The sequence below is a fragment of the Phalacrocorax aristotelis genome, chromosome 3, assembly GCF_949628215.1.
Source record: "Phalacrocorax aristotelis chromosome 3, bGulAri2.1, whole genome shotgun sequence".
In the NCBI taxonomy this organism is placed as follows: Eukaryota; Metazoa; Chordata; class Aves; order Suliformes; family Phalacrocoracidae; genus Phalacrocorax; species Phalacrocorax aristotelis.
Genome location: NC_134278.1, coordinates 25,232,051 through 25,247,814, shown reverse-complemented (window position 1 = coordinate 25,247,814; position 15,764 = coordinate 25,232,051). Strand labels below are relative to the sequence as shown.

General features: G+C 38.6%; 1 protein-coding gene across 1 annotated transcript in view; it reads left to right on the top strand.

Moving 5' to 3' along the window:
* CSMD1 (CUB and Sushi multiple domains 1) overlaps positions 1-15,764 on the top strand; it is a 1,237,849-nt gene that overhangs the window by 350,190 nt on the left and 871,895 nt on the right. The window contains exon 3 of the mRNA XM_075086937.1: positions 332-444. Coding sequence (XP_074943038.1) covers positions 332-444 — 113 coding nt within the window. The remainder of the gene's footprint in view (positions 1-331; positions 445-15,764) is intronic.

Below are 15,764 nucleotides of genomic sequence, written 5' to 3'. Positions count from 1 at the left end.
GTATCTCTGAGTTGAGGCCTGCATATCTACTTCTAGGAGTCCTAATTTATGTGTCTTCATCTTGAAATGAATCCTATCAAAGAATTCTTTGTCTTTAACAGATACAAACAGGTCTTTCTTTCAGTGTTCTCTGTTGGAGAGTGCACAGCTGTGTTAAAATAGGTCGGTTAAAAAGAAGGCGTTTGAAGTTTCGCAGTGAATGTTTAGACATGGCATCAGGGTAAAAAGCATAATGCGTTGGCAGTTTGGATGTAGAAATACGATGCTCATCACACCTACTGATGCGCTTTATTTTAAAGGTTACAGTAACTTGTGCCTTTCTATTTCACAGGTTATCTGGATTTCAGCTTCCATCATCTATTGTGAGCACAGGATCTATCCTCACCCTCTGTTTCACCACAGATTTTGCTGTCAGTGCTCAAGGCTTCAAAGCCATCTATGAAGGTAAAAACTCTATTCTGAAGACCTACCAGGTCTTTATTCTACTTGATATGTTTTTTTGATGTTGAAATGCAATACTTCAATTTTTATTTCTTGGTGTTTGAATCATTGGTGAATATTGCATACACTTTTTTTTTCCTAGTGTACTTACATGTTACTACATCATGGCCATAGTCTTGATTCTGAAATAGAATTTAAACTAATACTTTAATTTCTGCTGGAATTCTTAATTGAATTTGTCAGGCTTCCAAAGCTGGATTCAGAAATGGTTACATTTAAATGGTTTTCTCTTTATTTCCTAAATTATTTCTTTTGACAATTTCTTTAGGCAATATCTAACTTGAGGGCTATAACGATAGAAATGAGAGAAGATGTGGATACTAATGGGTCTTGAAAATCAATGACTAATCATCTTGTGGAAAATTAAAACAACAATGATGACAAAATGTATATATACATTTAAAAACAAAACCAAAAAAACAAAGCGGTTGAAAACTGGTTCCATGGAATATGTTAGACTGCAATGTTGACTGCACAGTTCTAGGAGAAAATAAGGCTAAGCATTTCATGTCTTCTAGTGTCTACCAAGAATTAAGCTCATAAAACTGGACAGATACCATTTCCGTAATACTTTGAGCTGTACAAAAGACTTCATGAGATTTGCAACCTGTTTGGGAAAATTACCAGATACAGTGGTATTAAGTCAGTTGTTTAGTGTTGTTGGGTAATGAGTGTGTTTTGAGTGTAACTTCAGGATTGCTTTCAAACTGAGTGTGTGGTGGGGTTCTAGGGGGTTTTTATTACTATTTTTCCTTTATTCATCAAAAATGTAGATCTCAGTACCAGAAGTTGCAGAAAGCTCCGTTTCAGATTACTTCTCAAATGCAAAGCCATTTTTTCTATGGTTACATAGGTATAATCCTTTGAAAGTGTTTATTCTGGAAAAGCTATTTACACAGTTAAGTGTTAGAATTAAAAGCAAAATATTTTTTATCAGTGGGGTTGATATAGGAACTTTGAATCTAGAAAGTAGTACGGTTTGATTGTAGCTGTTCACCAGGACTAACATTAACAAGCGTGTAAATCCACTACCTGTGATCTCTAAGTGACTGAGTTTTTCTAAGGCTGTGGCCAATGTATCTTCAAATGCTTAAATAACTTTGATTTATGTTTCTCCTAGAACTATTCAAACGTCCTTGAAATTTCCCCGCCCTTGCTAGTACCTAACTCTGCTCCATATTGCATGTCTTTGTTGCATATTTGATTAATGTTTTGAAATTGCAGTGGTCTTTAAAGTATCTCTTGAAATCAATATCATCACTGAGTGGGCTACCTCGGTGTGAAAAGATAGAAATGTAGGAGGTGTCATAAGTAACTCAAACTTCTTTGTTTTGAGCTTTTTCTGATTGGGATGCAGCATGTCTCTCCTTGGTAGCTATTTCTCTCCTTGTCCCCCAAAGCCTTATCACCTGGTAACTGTTGATCAGTCTGTTGTTTTTTTGTTGTTGGTTTTTTTTTTGTTTTTAAACTGAGACGAGGGCTGTGAGGAAAGGCTAGGAAAGTTTAATTTTATAAGTCTTTATAAGTTGTATTGGGTAAGTCAAAAAAGACCATCAGATATCATGAACACACCAGAAACTGTTTTTGTTACCTCATTAGGAAGTCGCGTTCTACATACCTGTATCTTTCTGTTCTTGCAGATGCATACGATAGCATATTTCATCCTTTTATGCAATCTGAGCAGTTTGTTATTCATATTGAAAAAGACAGTGAAGAATGCTAGAGGATGTCTCCTGGCTGTCAACTTAGGAACACATGCACAGAGCCACAGGCTGTAATATAATGACACTTCCTGCTGGCCTACTTTCTTGTAAAAACCCCAGCAGGAAGAGCTGTAATTAACATCGACAGATAGCACCACTCTCTGGTTAAACACCACTGCCTCCTTTCAGATTTAGTGCTGTAAACCTGGCGTTGTCCATGAGCTTTAAATTGACTTCAAAATATGACATCCAACTCCGGAAGAAATGGTGAACGTCACTGAAGTGACAGCGTCTTGGTGTACAGACAGGCAGTGGGAACTGATGGTTTGAGAAGCATTTGTAGCAGTGAGGGATTAGGGGTTTTTTTGTGAAGACTTGGGTGATTTCAGCTGCAATGGCCAGCCAAGTTACTGAAACCCATACTTTAAGAACTCCTGTAACTGTTCCCTAAACTCCTTGTTTTAAAGTAGTTTAAAAACTACCCTTCTGGCTCCTATGCCATGTGTAATTTTGTGAGTAGATAGGATTAGTTCCTCTGGGACAGGGGTATACGGACTAAATGTTACCTGTCACTGGAAGTCTTTATAATCACTCTGGCTATCCATCCCTTGGCTAGTGTGCTTTTACTAAAAATATCTAGTTCCTCCTGGTCTTAACCAGCACTTTCATTCTTCTCTGGAGTAAGTGAATTATTGTACAGCTGGAAGTGCAGGGAGGATCAAAGTGCTACAAACTGCTGCCATCTAAAGTTTGGGACACTCTGGGGTCATAATATACAGTTTGAGAAATGCTGTTCTGAACATCTTAATTGGAGAGAAGTTTTAACTGCATGTCAGCTGACAAAGGCAGTATGTTTAAAAAAAAAAAAATCTGGGTTTTTTGTAATGGTACCTGAGGGAGTGATTCTGGAACAGAAATTTTTTGTACAGAGGTGAAGTCCATGGCATTCAAAAGTTAAGGAATTCTAACAGATTGGGAGCAGGAAAAAGAGCTTTGCATCACTATGCAAAGTCATGCATAGAAATTGTTCTGGGATTGTACCACTTGTCTCACAGTAGCAGATGAAGTACATCTGAAAAATTCAAATATTAGGACTAATGAAGGAAGTAATTTACATAAACTTTCCATGTTGGGAGGCTGCAAACCTAGCAGGCTTAGTGGGTTTTGTTAATTCTTGTGATGGGTCATTTCTGAATAGGATAATTTCATCTAATCAAAATTACCTCAGGCACTTAAAAAGAAAAAGATAGAGCTAACTTTGAAGATAATAATCAACTATTGCAAGTCAGTATTTTGAATGTGACAACATGGTGAAAAAGCTAGTGTTTTGGTGACAATGACTCTTCTCTCTCAAAAGAGTTAATACTGGGCTAGATTCTCAGCAGCTTCCACTTTGCGGAGCAGAGAGGGTGCTGTTGGGAGGTTTCACAGTTACTGTCTGCAGGGTGCTCTTTTAACTTGAACTCCCTGCTGAGTGAGGGTATGGTGCTGAACCAGGAAAGAAGGCATTTGAGCCACTTCAAGACTTACTGAACAGCCTCTGAAGTGACACCCACACTGGTATCTCTACCAGAGAGAACATTACATCCCATTCCCTGGCCTGAGATTCTGATCTATGCATTTTATCGAGTATATTCTTGATTTAGGTCCATAATTCCTGTGCAGTGATGACATAATCGGATCCTTTGTGTTTTTACAATAGATAAGTAGGTTAACAATGAAGCTAGTGAGACCACATTCTGTCTCTCTAAGCACCTGAAGATTCTTTGTACCAATCTGACGTAGCCTACTGTCACCCATATACCACATGAATACTGACACCTAACTAAATCTGACTTTGTGGCACTAGATCAGTGAGAGACATCTAGTTTTAACAAGACACTGATGTAGTTGGGCAGTTGCCAAGTTCTTAGGCTGAAATGGAGGGTTCTTTACTATATCATTACTTCACCAGATTTATATATCCATTTCTGAGAATCTCTAGTGTTTTAACTGATAATACTTCCATCTTCCTCAGTGATCACATCAGCACTCTAAACTTGGTATAGATGGAAGCTTGAATTATTCCTATTTTCTGGAAATAAAATTACCTATGGGATTCTCAAACACATGATTATATCAGTAAAGAGGACTGTGAATTTCAGAAGTAGTAAATTCAGTTTATAGAATCTGTCAACTTGTTTAATCTGCTAAATGATCTTTTGACCATTATTACTGTTGGGTAATAATTAAATATGAGTTTTAAGCAATGGGACTGAGGAGTTGAGGGATAGATTTTGTTTCTGTAATGTGTCATTGTGCTTGTTTTCTTTTTTAACTGACAGTGCTTTACATCATATAAAACATGTTTAGGCTTTGCGGGGTGTATGTGGGGAGAACAAAGTACTTGACTTGTGCAATTTTGTTTAATTGCCTGTTAAAATCATGATAGTTCATGTTTTCTAGAATGAGATTAACAAACTGTTTAAAAAAAGATGCTTTAAGGGCTACAAACAGAAGTAAAAATTCAGCATTGCTATATCATTGTGGTAATTCTATTTGACAAGTCAGAAGTATTCCTCCCATACAGAAGACTTGTATGTGGTTGGAAATACAGAAAAATAGTCTTTAAATGATAGCAATGTCTGGAGTGTTATGCACATGTGTACTTGAGTAATGCACAGTAAAATTGTTATACGATCTCTCTTCTACTAGGATGGTGTGTCCTGCCATTCAGGGAATCCAGTTGTCAAGTGCAGAAAATTCAGTAAAAGAAAAAAAGTTTGACTCAAAGTATATTGTTACTCATCAATGTAAAATAACGTCAGGGTTGTAGTTTATATTTTGCTACACTAGTGTCTACCGCTAAACATTAAACTGCCCTCAAAGGTTAATAATCTTCTGTTTATTTTAAGCTATCTTGATTTGTTTTATGGGGTGGTGGTGGTGTGTTTTGTTGTTTCTAACAATATTTTGTAGTGTAGAATTGATGGACAGTGTTTAAACAGATGTGTTGGACTTGATGTGTGCTAGTACCTTTCCTTGACCTCTCTTGTACAGCAGCAGGTTTTCCTTGCCAAAGGAAGAGCTCTTGCACATCCTTCTATCCTACCTGCCCTCAGGGCTTAGTTCCTTTTTACTTTTGGTGTTTGAATTTGCAAAGCTTTCTGATCACACCCAGCATTAACATTCATACTGACAGTCACCTCATCCTGCCATATGCATCTTCCCTGAAGCTTCTTTTTAAATCCCTTTCAGCATCAACAGCAGAAAGCAGTGATACACTTCCACAGTGCGAGACTTTTGAATAAATTTTCTTTTTTTTTTCCTCTTGCTGCTCCTGTTCTCCCAGAGTATCTGTTATTTGGTTTGGTTATCATTTTTCATTTTATGGTTCAATACTTTTTAAAACAAAAATAAAAAAAATTGAAACACTTCCCCAACCAACTTCTATTGATTCCATGAGGTTACCAGGATTATTTTCCTGAGACTGACTATCCAGTCAATGTGGGCCCAGTAAAGATAACAGAACTCTGGGTTCAAGCTAGTGTTTCTGGTTCTCTCAACTTCTCCAGTAGGTAGCTTGGTTTTTGTTTCCCTAAATGTACCAAAATACCCTTCCTGCATTCTTAAAAGGGGAAAAATCTGCTTTTCACTGGGTCATCACTTGACAGTGCTTCCCACTTGTTGTCTGTGAGTCTAACTGTAGTAGTTAATGGCTGTGTAGTTCTCCCAGCAAACTGCTACAGTGATGAGTAGTTACTCCATGGGAATGGCGTGTTCAAAACAAACTGAATAATCTGAGGCAAATATTTCAAGTTGAGAGTAGGAAGCTGAATTGGCAAGAAAATACCAACTTTTATGCAATTCATGCATAATGATGCCCTGCTATTTAGTGTGAGATGAATAGACTCCTGAATCTTCAACCATCACCGGTTAATCTCTATGGTTTAGTTATAAGTGCTGTTTCATCTATTAAATAATATTCAGTTTTGAATCTTCCAATGATTGGAGATCTTGAATTTGTCTCCTGAACCTCAGTGGCTTAGCATATCCAGCTCTGAAGAGGTCCAAAAGATTATAATTAATATCTAATGATGGCATTGAGAGCTATGCAGTTCATTCTGTATTCTGTTGTGTAGTTTTTGGGAAGGTTTCAGTTTGTTCCCAAATCTATAACTCTTCCCTACTCTACTGTGATGTTTGGAGAAAGTAGTGTAAATTTTAATCCTAATTTAATCCTTTTAAATGTTAAAGGCACAAACTCTGTTTTAGCATTTCTTCAATAAGAAAACAAAACTAACACTAATACTGTAGTAAATGCTGGTATTCTTGTAAATGTAATCTTGCAGCTAAACAATTTAACTAGCAATCTTACCATTGGCTGTTTGTGTAATTGGCCCTAACGTCTGTTAATAGACTGATATTTTATTTTTCTATTTTTAGTTAAATACTGCTTTCTTTCTATTTTGGTAGTCTGTTCTTTTCAAACTGAGGTGTCAGTAAAGATTTAAGCAATGTATTTGTGTGTATACACATGACCAAGTAAACCAAAAGCTTTAAATAGTGAAAGCACAGACTGAAATGGAATCTTCTTAGGCTGAAATTTGTAGTTGTACCTCTTTGGAGTGGAAGCAGTTGTTTTCTGAGAAGGAGTTTAGGTACAGATTTCCTTTGTCAACTGAAGTCCTTAAAACAAACAAACAAATTTTTCTTTATCTAGCAAATTTTCTTAACATCTTTTTGGAATGATACAATCTGAATTGACTGTTAATGATGACATACAGGAAAGAAATTGTAATGCCGTTAAAAACTGCATTTTGTGTGTCAAAATATGACATGTGTAGAAGCAAAATCTCAGGGCAGAAAGGAGTCCCACAGCACTGCCAGACCTCCTATGGGACTTCTCATAGCTAATCTAGAATATCAATGATTTAGGCATCAAAAGAGTTCACTTTAACAATAACAGCTAAAGAAAAAATATTTTTAAGCCTACGTGTATTCAGAAAACTTATGCAAAAGGAAATGGAAGTTATTTTGTGAGGAGAGATAAGTAAAATAGTCTGCTTGTGCTATGAAGTGTATTAAAACATCTAAAACTTGCTCAAAATGTTAAATTGATGGGGATTTGAATTTGGTCAGTAAAGGTAGGTAATGACTGTACTCTTACATGCCTTCTCTTTCCAGTCTTTCATATAGGAAAAGATTGTGCATAGAAGAAATAACTATTTAAAACAAGTATACTCCACAGCTCTCTTAGTTATGAGAACTTATGATGGGTAACTTCACCAGTTAAAAAGGAAGTGATGTTCCTTTTGCCAGTAAAACACTTAAATGTTGTGATTCAGCAATATTCAAAGGACCAGGAGTCAGAAATCTGGAATGTTATTTCCTAAACTGTCCAAGGACAGAAACTTCCCAGCTGGATGTTCTAGGAAATTCTTTCCTAGAAAAAAAGGCACTGTAATGAAAGCTGTTGTGGTGGAATAAACCCTACTTGAAATGGCAGAAAATAAAATTAAAAACAAATGTTATAGGACTCAGTATCAACCAATGAATTTTTGTAGCTAAAGGAAGAATAAGTTTGTAAAAACCTTGTCTGTTACATTAGTCCAATTATAAGCTATGTCAGCTGTTTTCTGCTTTCCAGCTCTCACCCTGAATAGCTCAGTCTCTAATGCAAAGACAGCCTCTACATAGCTAGTAGCCCTTAGAAAGGGGATTACATCTTATCTTGAGATATGTTCTTCGAACTGTCTTTTTGACTGCCTCTGATTCTGGCAGTAAGAGATTATTTTGTGCCATCTAGCGTCTCATTGATCCATGTAAGAACTGCTCTGTTCATTGTCCTTGGTGCATGAACCAGTAACAAACCTAATGCCAGTGGTTCATACCTTGCAAGCCCAATAAATGATTACAACCTCTCTCTACAAAACTCTTACTTGTGCTCCTATTTGAGATCACAAACACAATAGGAAAATAATTTGGTAAAAGTGGGATTCCTAGAGGAAAACATTAAGGAGCTGATCCTCTCTGCTACTATGAGGTGCCAGTGGAAAGTCAAAGTCATAACAGGATTGTTTTGCGCTTTCTTTGTACTCTAAATAACTTAATACAGTTGTTTCGTTTCTCTGCTATTGACTATTGAGATTCTGGAGAATCTAATCTACAACCAAAGAGATCATCATCCCAACTGTGCTGATACTAATACCCCATTTCATGTTCGTTCTTATCTACCATCATTAGTATGTGATTGTATAATTAATATTAACTTGTGAAAAATACTTCAAAGATTTTTTCAAAATGTCAAAATTTCTCTAGTGCAGTCATTGCCTGATCTGAATCAGTATTAAGATGTTGTTGTGGTTTAACCTCAGTAGGCAGCTAAGCACCACACAGCTGCTTGCTCACTTCCCCCTCACCCTGTGGGATGGGGGAGAGAATAGGAACTAGAAAAGTGAGAAAACTCTTGAGTTGAGATAAAGACAGTTTAATAGGTAAAGCAAAAGCTGTGCATGCAAGCAAATAAAAACAAGGAATTCATTCACTACTTCCTGTGGGCAGGCAGGTGTTCAGCCATCTCCAGGAAAGCAGGGCTCCATCATGAGTGATGGTTACTTGGGAAGGCCCAACACCATTTCTCCAAACATCCTTGAGCAGTGGCAACCCTGGCCAAACTCCACGCCTCCCAGTTTTAATGCTGTGCACAATGTCGTATGGTATGGAATATCCCTTTGGTGAGTTGGGGTCAGCTGTCCCACCTATGTCCCCTCCCAGCTTCTTGTGTACCCCCAGCCAATTCCCTGGCGGGACAGAAAAGGCCTTGATGCTGTGTGAGCACTGCTCAGCAATTGCTAAAACATCCCTGTATTATCAACACTGTTTTAATCACAATTCCAAAATACAGCCCCATTCAAGCTAGTATGAAGAAATTTAACTCTACCCCAGCCAATACCAGTACACATGTGCAGCATGATCTAAAAATCTTGCAAATCAATATCTTGTAGACAGCTTAAAAAAAAAATCACTGAGTAGAAAAGGGCTAGCTTCACTTCTTCAAAATGCTTTACTTCTACTCGACCTTTAATTTTCAAAGTTAAAATATATTCTCATAATGCAGTAATAGTTTGAGAAACAAACAAGGTCAAAATCCCATAATTCTGCAATCATGTTGATTTTTTAAATTCAGCCACATAGGGAATATATGGAACACATCTTTTCTCCAAGTGCTTTTCTGAAACAAGCTGTGCGACATGACTCAACGGAGTTGGCATTTTTGCTTGTTCCATTCTACAGCCAACTGGGATTTGGGGGAGTAACTTTTTCTGTTCATAGCCTTACAGATTTGCTGGAGATAAAATTTCAATTAAGCAGCCTGTCTTTCCCTGCCCCCACCCTAAATTTAGTTTGAATAGCAACTGCTGCCTAATATCAGGATGCCAATAGTTAAAGGAAGACCTTGTATTCTGTTCAAACTTCATTTGCCTGAACTTTCAGTTCTGGATGTGGTCTTTTTATCTTTAAGAATGTGGAAATTAAAACATTTCCAGTGTCTTCTGCGCATTGCCAAATTACTCAGAGGAGTTTCTTGATGCATTTATCCCCAGACTTCTATGTGATAGAAGAGTTAAATCCTACTTCCTTTACTAAGTATCAAATATATTCAATAGTGTTTACTTACCTACGTAATGGTCCCCATTAATGAGATGGTCCCAGATGAAATGCAACTGACACTTATCTACCTTCTAATGAATCTGAAAATGTCTGATACTGTGGCTTTCTTTATTTCTGATGTCATTTGTGAAGAAAGTTGTTTGTTCCTGTGGCTCCTACAAAGTAGGGAAAGTTGTACTGAGCTTATAGCTCAGATAATAAAAGTGCATTTTCAGCCATACCAGTTTTATTTCTGGTGTATCACTTTTTATTAAGAAAACTGTATTTCTGCCTTTCAAAAAAGCCTCTGCAGCCTACTAAGAGTTGCTATTGATAACTGCTTCATATTTATTACAAATCTGCATGCAATGCCGAAGATGGCTTATGCCTTTTGTCTTTTGTTCCAAAAATAAAAAAAAATGGAAAAAATGTCTATTTCATCTAGAATCATTGTCTGCAGATATTTACTCCTTTAAACTGGCAAAGGGCATAGACTGTTGCAGGGTGGAATCAGTATTTCCATAATAAGAACTGTGGGTTAGCGGGCCAGAAAACAGAACTTTGGGTTTGCTGTGTTATTGTAACCAGCAGCTGTTATCTTTTTTATTTAAGTCATATAATTTGCTATGTTAGATGGATAGCTATTATATAAATACAGTCATGTACCTTGCTTTTACCATCTCTTGTATAACTTTAAACCATTAATAACTGTACTTTCAATTACTTTGTCATTCTTACCCTTCCCATATATTGAGGGTTTCATTTGCATAATCTTTCATGTTTTTCTTCTGTAACTGGGATAATGAGACAGACATCTAGAACTTTGCAACAAAATATACTCATCAAAACAAGCATGTCTAAATTTTGACTAAGGCACTGATCTTGTTCAGTAATGAATAGAGTAGCTGGTATGTCACTCATTAATTGTGAAGAAAAGGAGTAGGTTGACTGTGGTACACATAATGTAGGCACTGCGCTTTAACGGAAACTTTTGAGATTTGGTAAAACCTATCACATAATCTTCCCATAGTGTATGTTAGAATTCCATGTTTTCACATAATACTGTTGGACCACTTTGTGTGTTGCGTATCTAAATAGTGTTTATTCACCGAAGTAATGTTATTAACATCATTAGTTAACCAGCCTATAGCAACCTTTCACGTTGCTATAAACGAGTCTGCAGAACAGCTCACTACTTGTTAACCCTGTATTTTGTCTTGTTTATATTGAAAGGCTTCCTAATAAATTCATTGAATTATTCATGCATGGTATACTTCTAAGAAATCTTGCCTTAAGGTTCTCTGAAGCTGGCTTATTGGATTGACCTGAAAAGGGCTGTGGGAGGCATGGAAGATCACACAATCTCCTTGACTTTATTAGATCTGTGCCTTTCTTACACTAGTTTAACAAGACAAGGCACACCTGTATGCTGTCAGTGGATTGTAAACCTAAAGTCATAAGACTGTTAAAAGAGCAGTTTTGGATGCATGAAATCTCATTTATGGGAAAAGAGACAACATGGTGTGGGGGTGTGGTGTGTGTTTATTTTAACAATGCAGTTAAAATAGTTGCACGCACACTTCCTGGTTTCTACCCCTTTTCTAGTATTATTCTTACCTTCCTCTGGGCCCAGTAGCTGATATTTTCCTCCTCACTTCAGGATGCACTTGAGGTTGTTCTGACTTGCTAAGACCATTTCATACTTCTGCTCTCTCTGTCTGCAGTTCCAAGTCGCATCCATATTTACTTTTATATGGTGTCCTATGCATGTTAGATGCTACTACTTTGTTACTCTTAAAACAAGTTTTGTCTAGGTCTGCATTTCTTTAACTGACCATGTGTGAGTTGTTTATAGCTGTGGGCTCTCTAGTGCTAGGCCTTTTTCTCATTGCTTATTGTTCCTATGCATGTATTGTATTACCCTATACTGCATCCTGTATCTCCCCTTCTCAAAGTCTCTGCAGTCAAACCAGGCCTATATTTCTCTGAACTATGTCATTGTGTCAGTTAAAAAAATATTTCATTCTGCATAGAGTAACTGCTTACTACAGATATCCATATAAAACTATGGTTGTACCTTCAGGAAAAAAAGGGGCAGGGGGAAGTAAAACAAAATAGCCTTAGGCAGCCAGTCAATTAAAGAAATTGCTATCACAGTTAAAACAAGTGAAAGCGAAGCTGCAGGCCAGTTAAGAGAATTTCAGTGTGATCCTGGCTGTAGCAAGCCTCAGTCCTGAGGCCTTGCAAGCTCAATACAAAGCTTATGGTCTATTGCTGAGAATGGCAGTACCAGATTACAGGGCTACATGGTTACAAAATGTGGCATGCATAAACCAGTTGCTTTTCCTGATAAAGATTTAGTTTCCAAAATTGCCTGGTTTAGTCAGTCTCTATCAGAACCATGCAGGGAACTTTTGACTGTAAAATCTTTGCTCAGTGTACTACCAGGTAGCTAGGGTAGACCTCACCTGACTACTCCCTAAATTTGTGATAGCCAGCTACAGACCTAGTCATAAATGGTTGTAGTCATTAAATACTTTCAAAAGCCAATTAACATTAGAAGTCTGTGTTGACATGAGATAAATCATCTCAAAGCAGAGGTGCCTGACTGCCTGCTTTGACTTTACAATGGTCTCTGAAGGACTGACTTAGCTGTCCTGACACGTTAAGCATTTTAATCATAGAATAGTTTGGGTTGGAAGAGACCTTGAAAGATCATCTGGTTCAACCTCATGCCATGAGGCAGGGACATCTTTCACCGGACTAAGTTTCTCAGGGCTTCCTCCAACCTGGCCTTGAGTGTTTCCAGGGATGCAACATCCACAACTTCTCTGGGCAGCCTGTTTCCAGAGAGGGTATCTCACCACCCTCATTGGGGGAAAAAAAAACCAAAAAAACAACCCACAACCAAAAAACCCACTCCTTATGTCTAATCTAAATCTACCCAATGCTTTAGAACCCTGTCACTTGCTCAGTTGCTTCAGACCTTAGTAAAAAGTTTCCCTCCACCTTTCTTGCAAGTTTTATTATTGAAGGGCCCCAGCAATGTCCCTCTGGAGTCTTCTCTTCTCCAGGCTAAACAACTCAAACTCTCAGCCGTTCTTCACAGGAGAAGTGTTCCAGCCCTCTGATCATTTTTGAGGCCCTCCTCTGGACATGCCTTAAGAGGTTTGTGACTTTATTCTGCTGGGGGCCCCAGAGCTGGATGCAGTACCCCAGGTGGGATCTCACCAGAGCGGAGTAGAGGGGCAGAATCACCTCCCTCGAACTGCTGGCAACGCTTCTTCTCATGCAGCCCAGGGTACAGTTGGCCTTCTGGGCTGTGAGCGCACATTGCTGGCTCATGTCCAGTTTTTCATTCACCACTATCCCCAAGTCCTTCTCCACAGGGCTACTCTCAATCCATTCATTCCTTTGCCTGTGCTGATAATGGAGATTCCCCTGACCCATGGGCGGCACCTTGCACTTGGCCTTATTAGGCTTAATGAGGCTCATATGGGCCTATTTGTCAAGCCTGTCCAGGTCCCTCTGGATGGCATCCCTTCCCTCAAGTGCTTCATCTGCACCACTCAGCTTGGTGTCAGCTACAAACTTGCTGAGGGTGCAATCAATCCCACTGTCTATGTCCTTAATAAAGATATTCAGCAGTACCAGTCCCAGAATGGACCCTTGAGTGACACCACTTGTTACTGATCTGTATTTGGACATAGACCTGTTGACTACAAGTCTTTGGGTGCAAGTTCTTCTTCATTGAATAGTCATCCATCAAACCCATGTGTTTCCAATTTAGGGGCAAGGATGTTGTGGGGGACTGTATCAAAGGTCTTACAGAAGTCCTGGTAAGTGACATCAGTAGCTCTTCCCTTGTCCACTGATGCAGTCACTCCATCATAGAAAACCCCAAGATTAGTCAGGCACAATTTGCCATTGATGAAGCCATGCTGGCTGCCTCTCATCTCCTCCCTGTCTTCCATTTGTTTTGACATGTCTTCCAGGAGGATCTGTTCCATGATCTTATCAGGTACTGAGGTGAGGCTGAGCAGCTGGTAGTTCCCAGGGTCCTCCTTTTTATGCTTTTCAAAAATGAGCATGATGTTTCCATTTTTCCAGTCACTGGGGCCTTTGCCTGACTGCAATGACTTTTCAAATACGATGGAGAGTGGCTTAGCAACCACATCTACCAATTCTCTTAGGACCCTGGGGTGCATCTCATTGGGTCCTATGTACTTGTGCATGTTCAGGTCCCTCAGGTGGTGTCAGACTTTATCTGCTCCTATGATAGGAGGGACTCCATACCCCCTGAGTCTATGCATTGAAGTTCAGGATACTTGAGATACAAGGGAAGAGCAATTGCCAGTGAAAACCTTGGTAAAAATACCTCGTTGAGTACTTCAGCCTTCTCCATGTCAGTTGTCACCAGATCCCCTGTCTTATTTATCGGGGGAATAAAATTTCTTTTGTCTTCCTTTTATGACTAACGTACCTATAGAAACTGCTCTTATTCCTCACATCCATTGCGAAATTCAGCTCCAGTTTTGCTGTAGCTTTCCTGATCCCATCCCTACACTCCTGGGCAACAGCCTCATACACTTCCCAGGATGTGTGTCCCTGCGTCTTAATCCAAGATTTTGATAATGTGTCCTGCTTTACAGAAAGTCAGCATTTGAACTGAAGGGACCTTTGCTAGAAAAGCATGCATCATCTCAATGGAAATCATTCATTTCAAACATAATTTGAGAATGCCATCTTCTTAGATTGTTTTTAAGCATTCTATAGACTTGAGTTCTTTGATTCTTTGAGAATCTTTTATTTTTGAGGCTGGAGAAGTCATGAGACTTTCTAAAACAAAGTGGGGCAGCCTCCCCCTCCCACTTCTTTTTTGAGATTAAAAACTTTTTGGAAGCAGAAGCTTGTGAGAAAACTGAGCTTACTGCTGTAAAATGTGTGAAGTTTTGCTTATTCCTTAAAAGATGCAGCCAGCTTAATGTACCCTGTATGTGCAGCTCCCTGGGGGCAGCAGAGGAAAATTTGTCTGAGTGCTCTTAACTTTCTTACTGGGGCTGTGTGTGGGGCACAGAGGACTGTGGGCACCAACACAGAGGCAGTCAATTCAGGTCCTGTGTTCTTTTAAGTTGGAGCACTCTTCTAAACTGACTGGCAATTACGGGGTTTTGTGCCTGCCTGGTTTTTTAGCTTCTGATGTAGTGTGGCTGTAACAGAGAAGCTGGTTTTGTGGGGTTTTTAATTTTTTTTTTTTAGTAATTGCTTCCTTGGTATTTAAAACTTTATTCTGCATATTTTTATTTAAAAATGTTGATTGTAATAAAGCACTGAGGAGCTGCATTTTTGGGGAAAAATTAGGCAGTGGGTGATTGGACAGCTGTTGTGTGTAGGATACTGAAGTTCTCTTCAGTGCTGTCAAGTCAGCTCTCCTGTAGGAGTTAGCAAATGGCAACAGTAATGCACTAAAACAAAAGTGGAACATATTTCAGCACTGCAGATGTAATTAGGCTTCACCTTGGAAAGAAAGAGTCTTTCCAGCATCATGTTTAGTTGTGAGTTTTTTTGGTCCTCAAAACTTTCACAGTTGCCCAAATCCTTCCCACGTGCTATCCTTTCCTGACTTAAATCATGGTGAAATCTGCATGCAGAATGGCTTATTTATCAAAATTAGCCTTTAAATGAAAGGAGGGAAAAAAACACCCCTGAATGTGAGGAGTCAGGTATGACTTGGGCTTAGCCTGTTTGCAGGTTGAACAATGTTGTAACTGGGACCCTCTATCTGAATTCTGTAACAACTGGAAGTTTTAAAGAGAATGCTTTACTAATTGCATGCTTGTCGGTAGCATGTGTGAGACGCAGCTTTTAAAAGAAAATTGCAAATGAAACAAAAACTAAAATGTATTTCTCTGCTGTTATGTGTTTTGC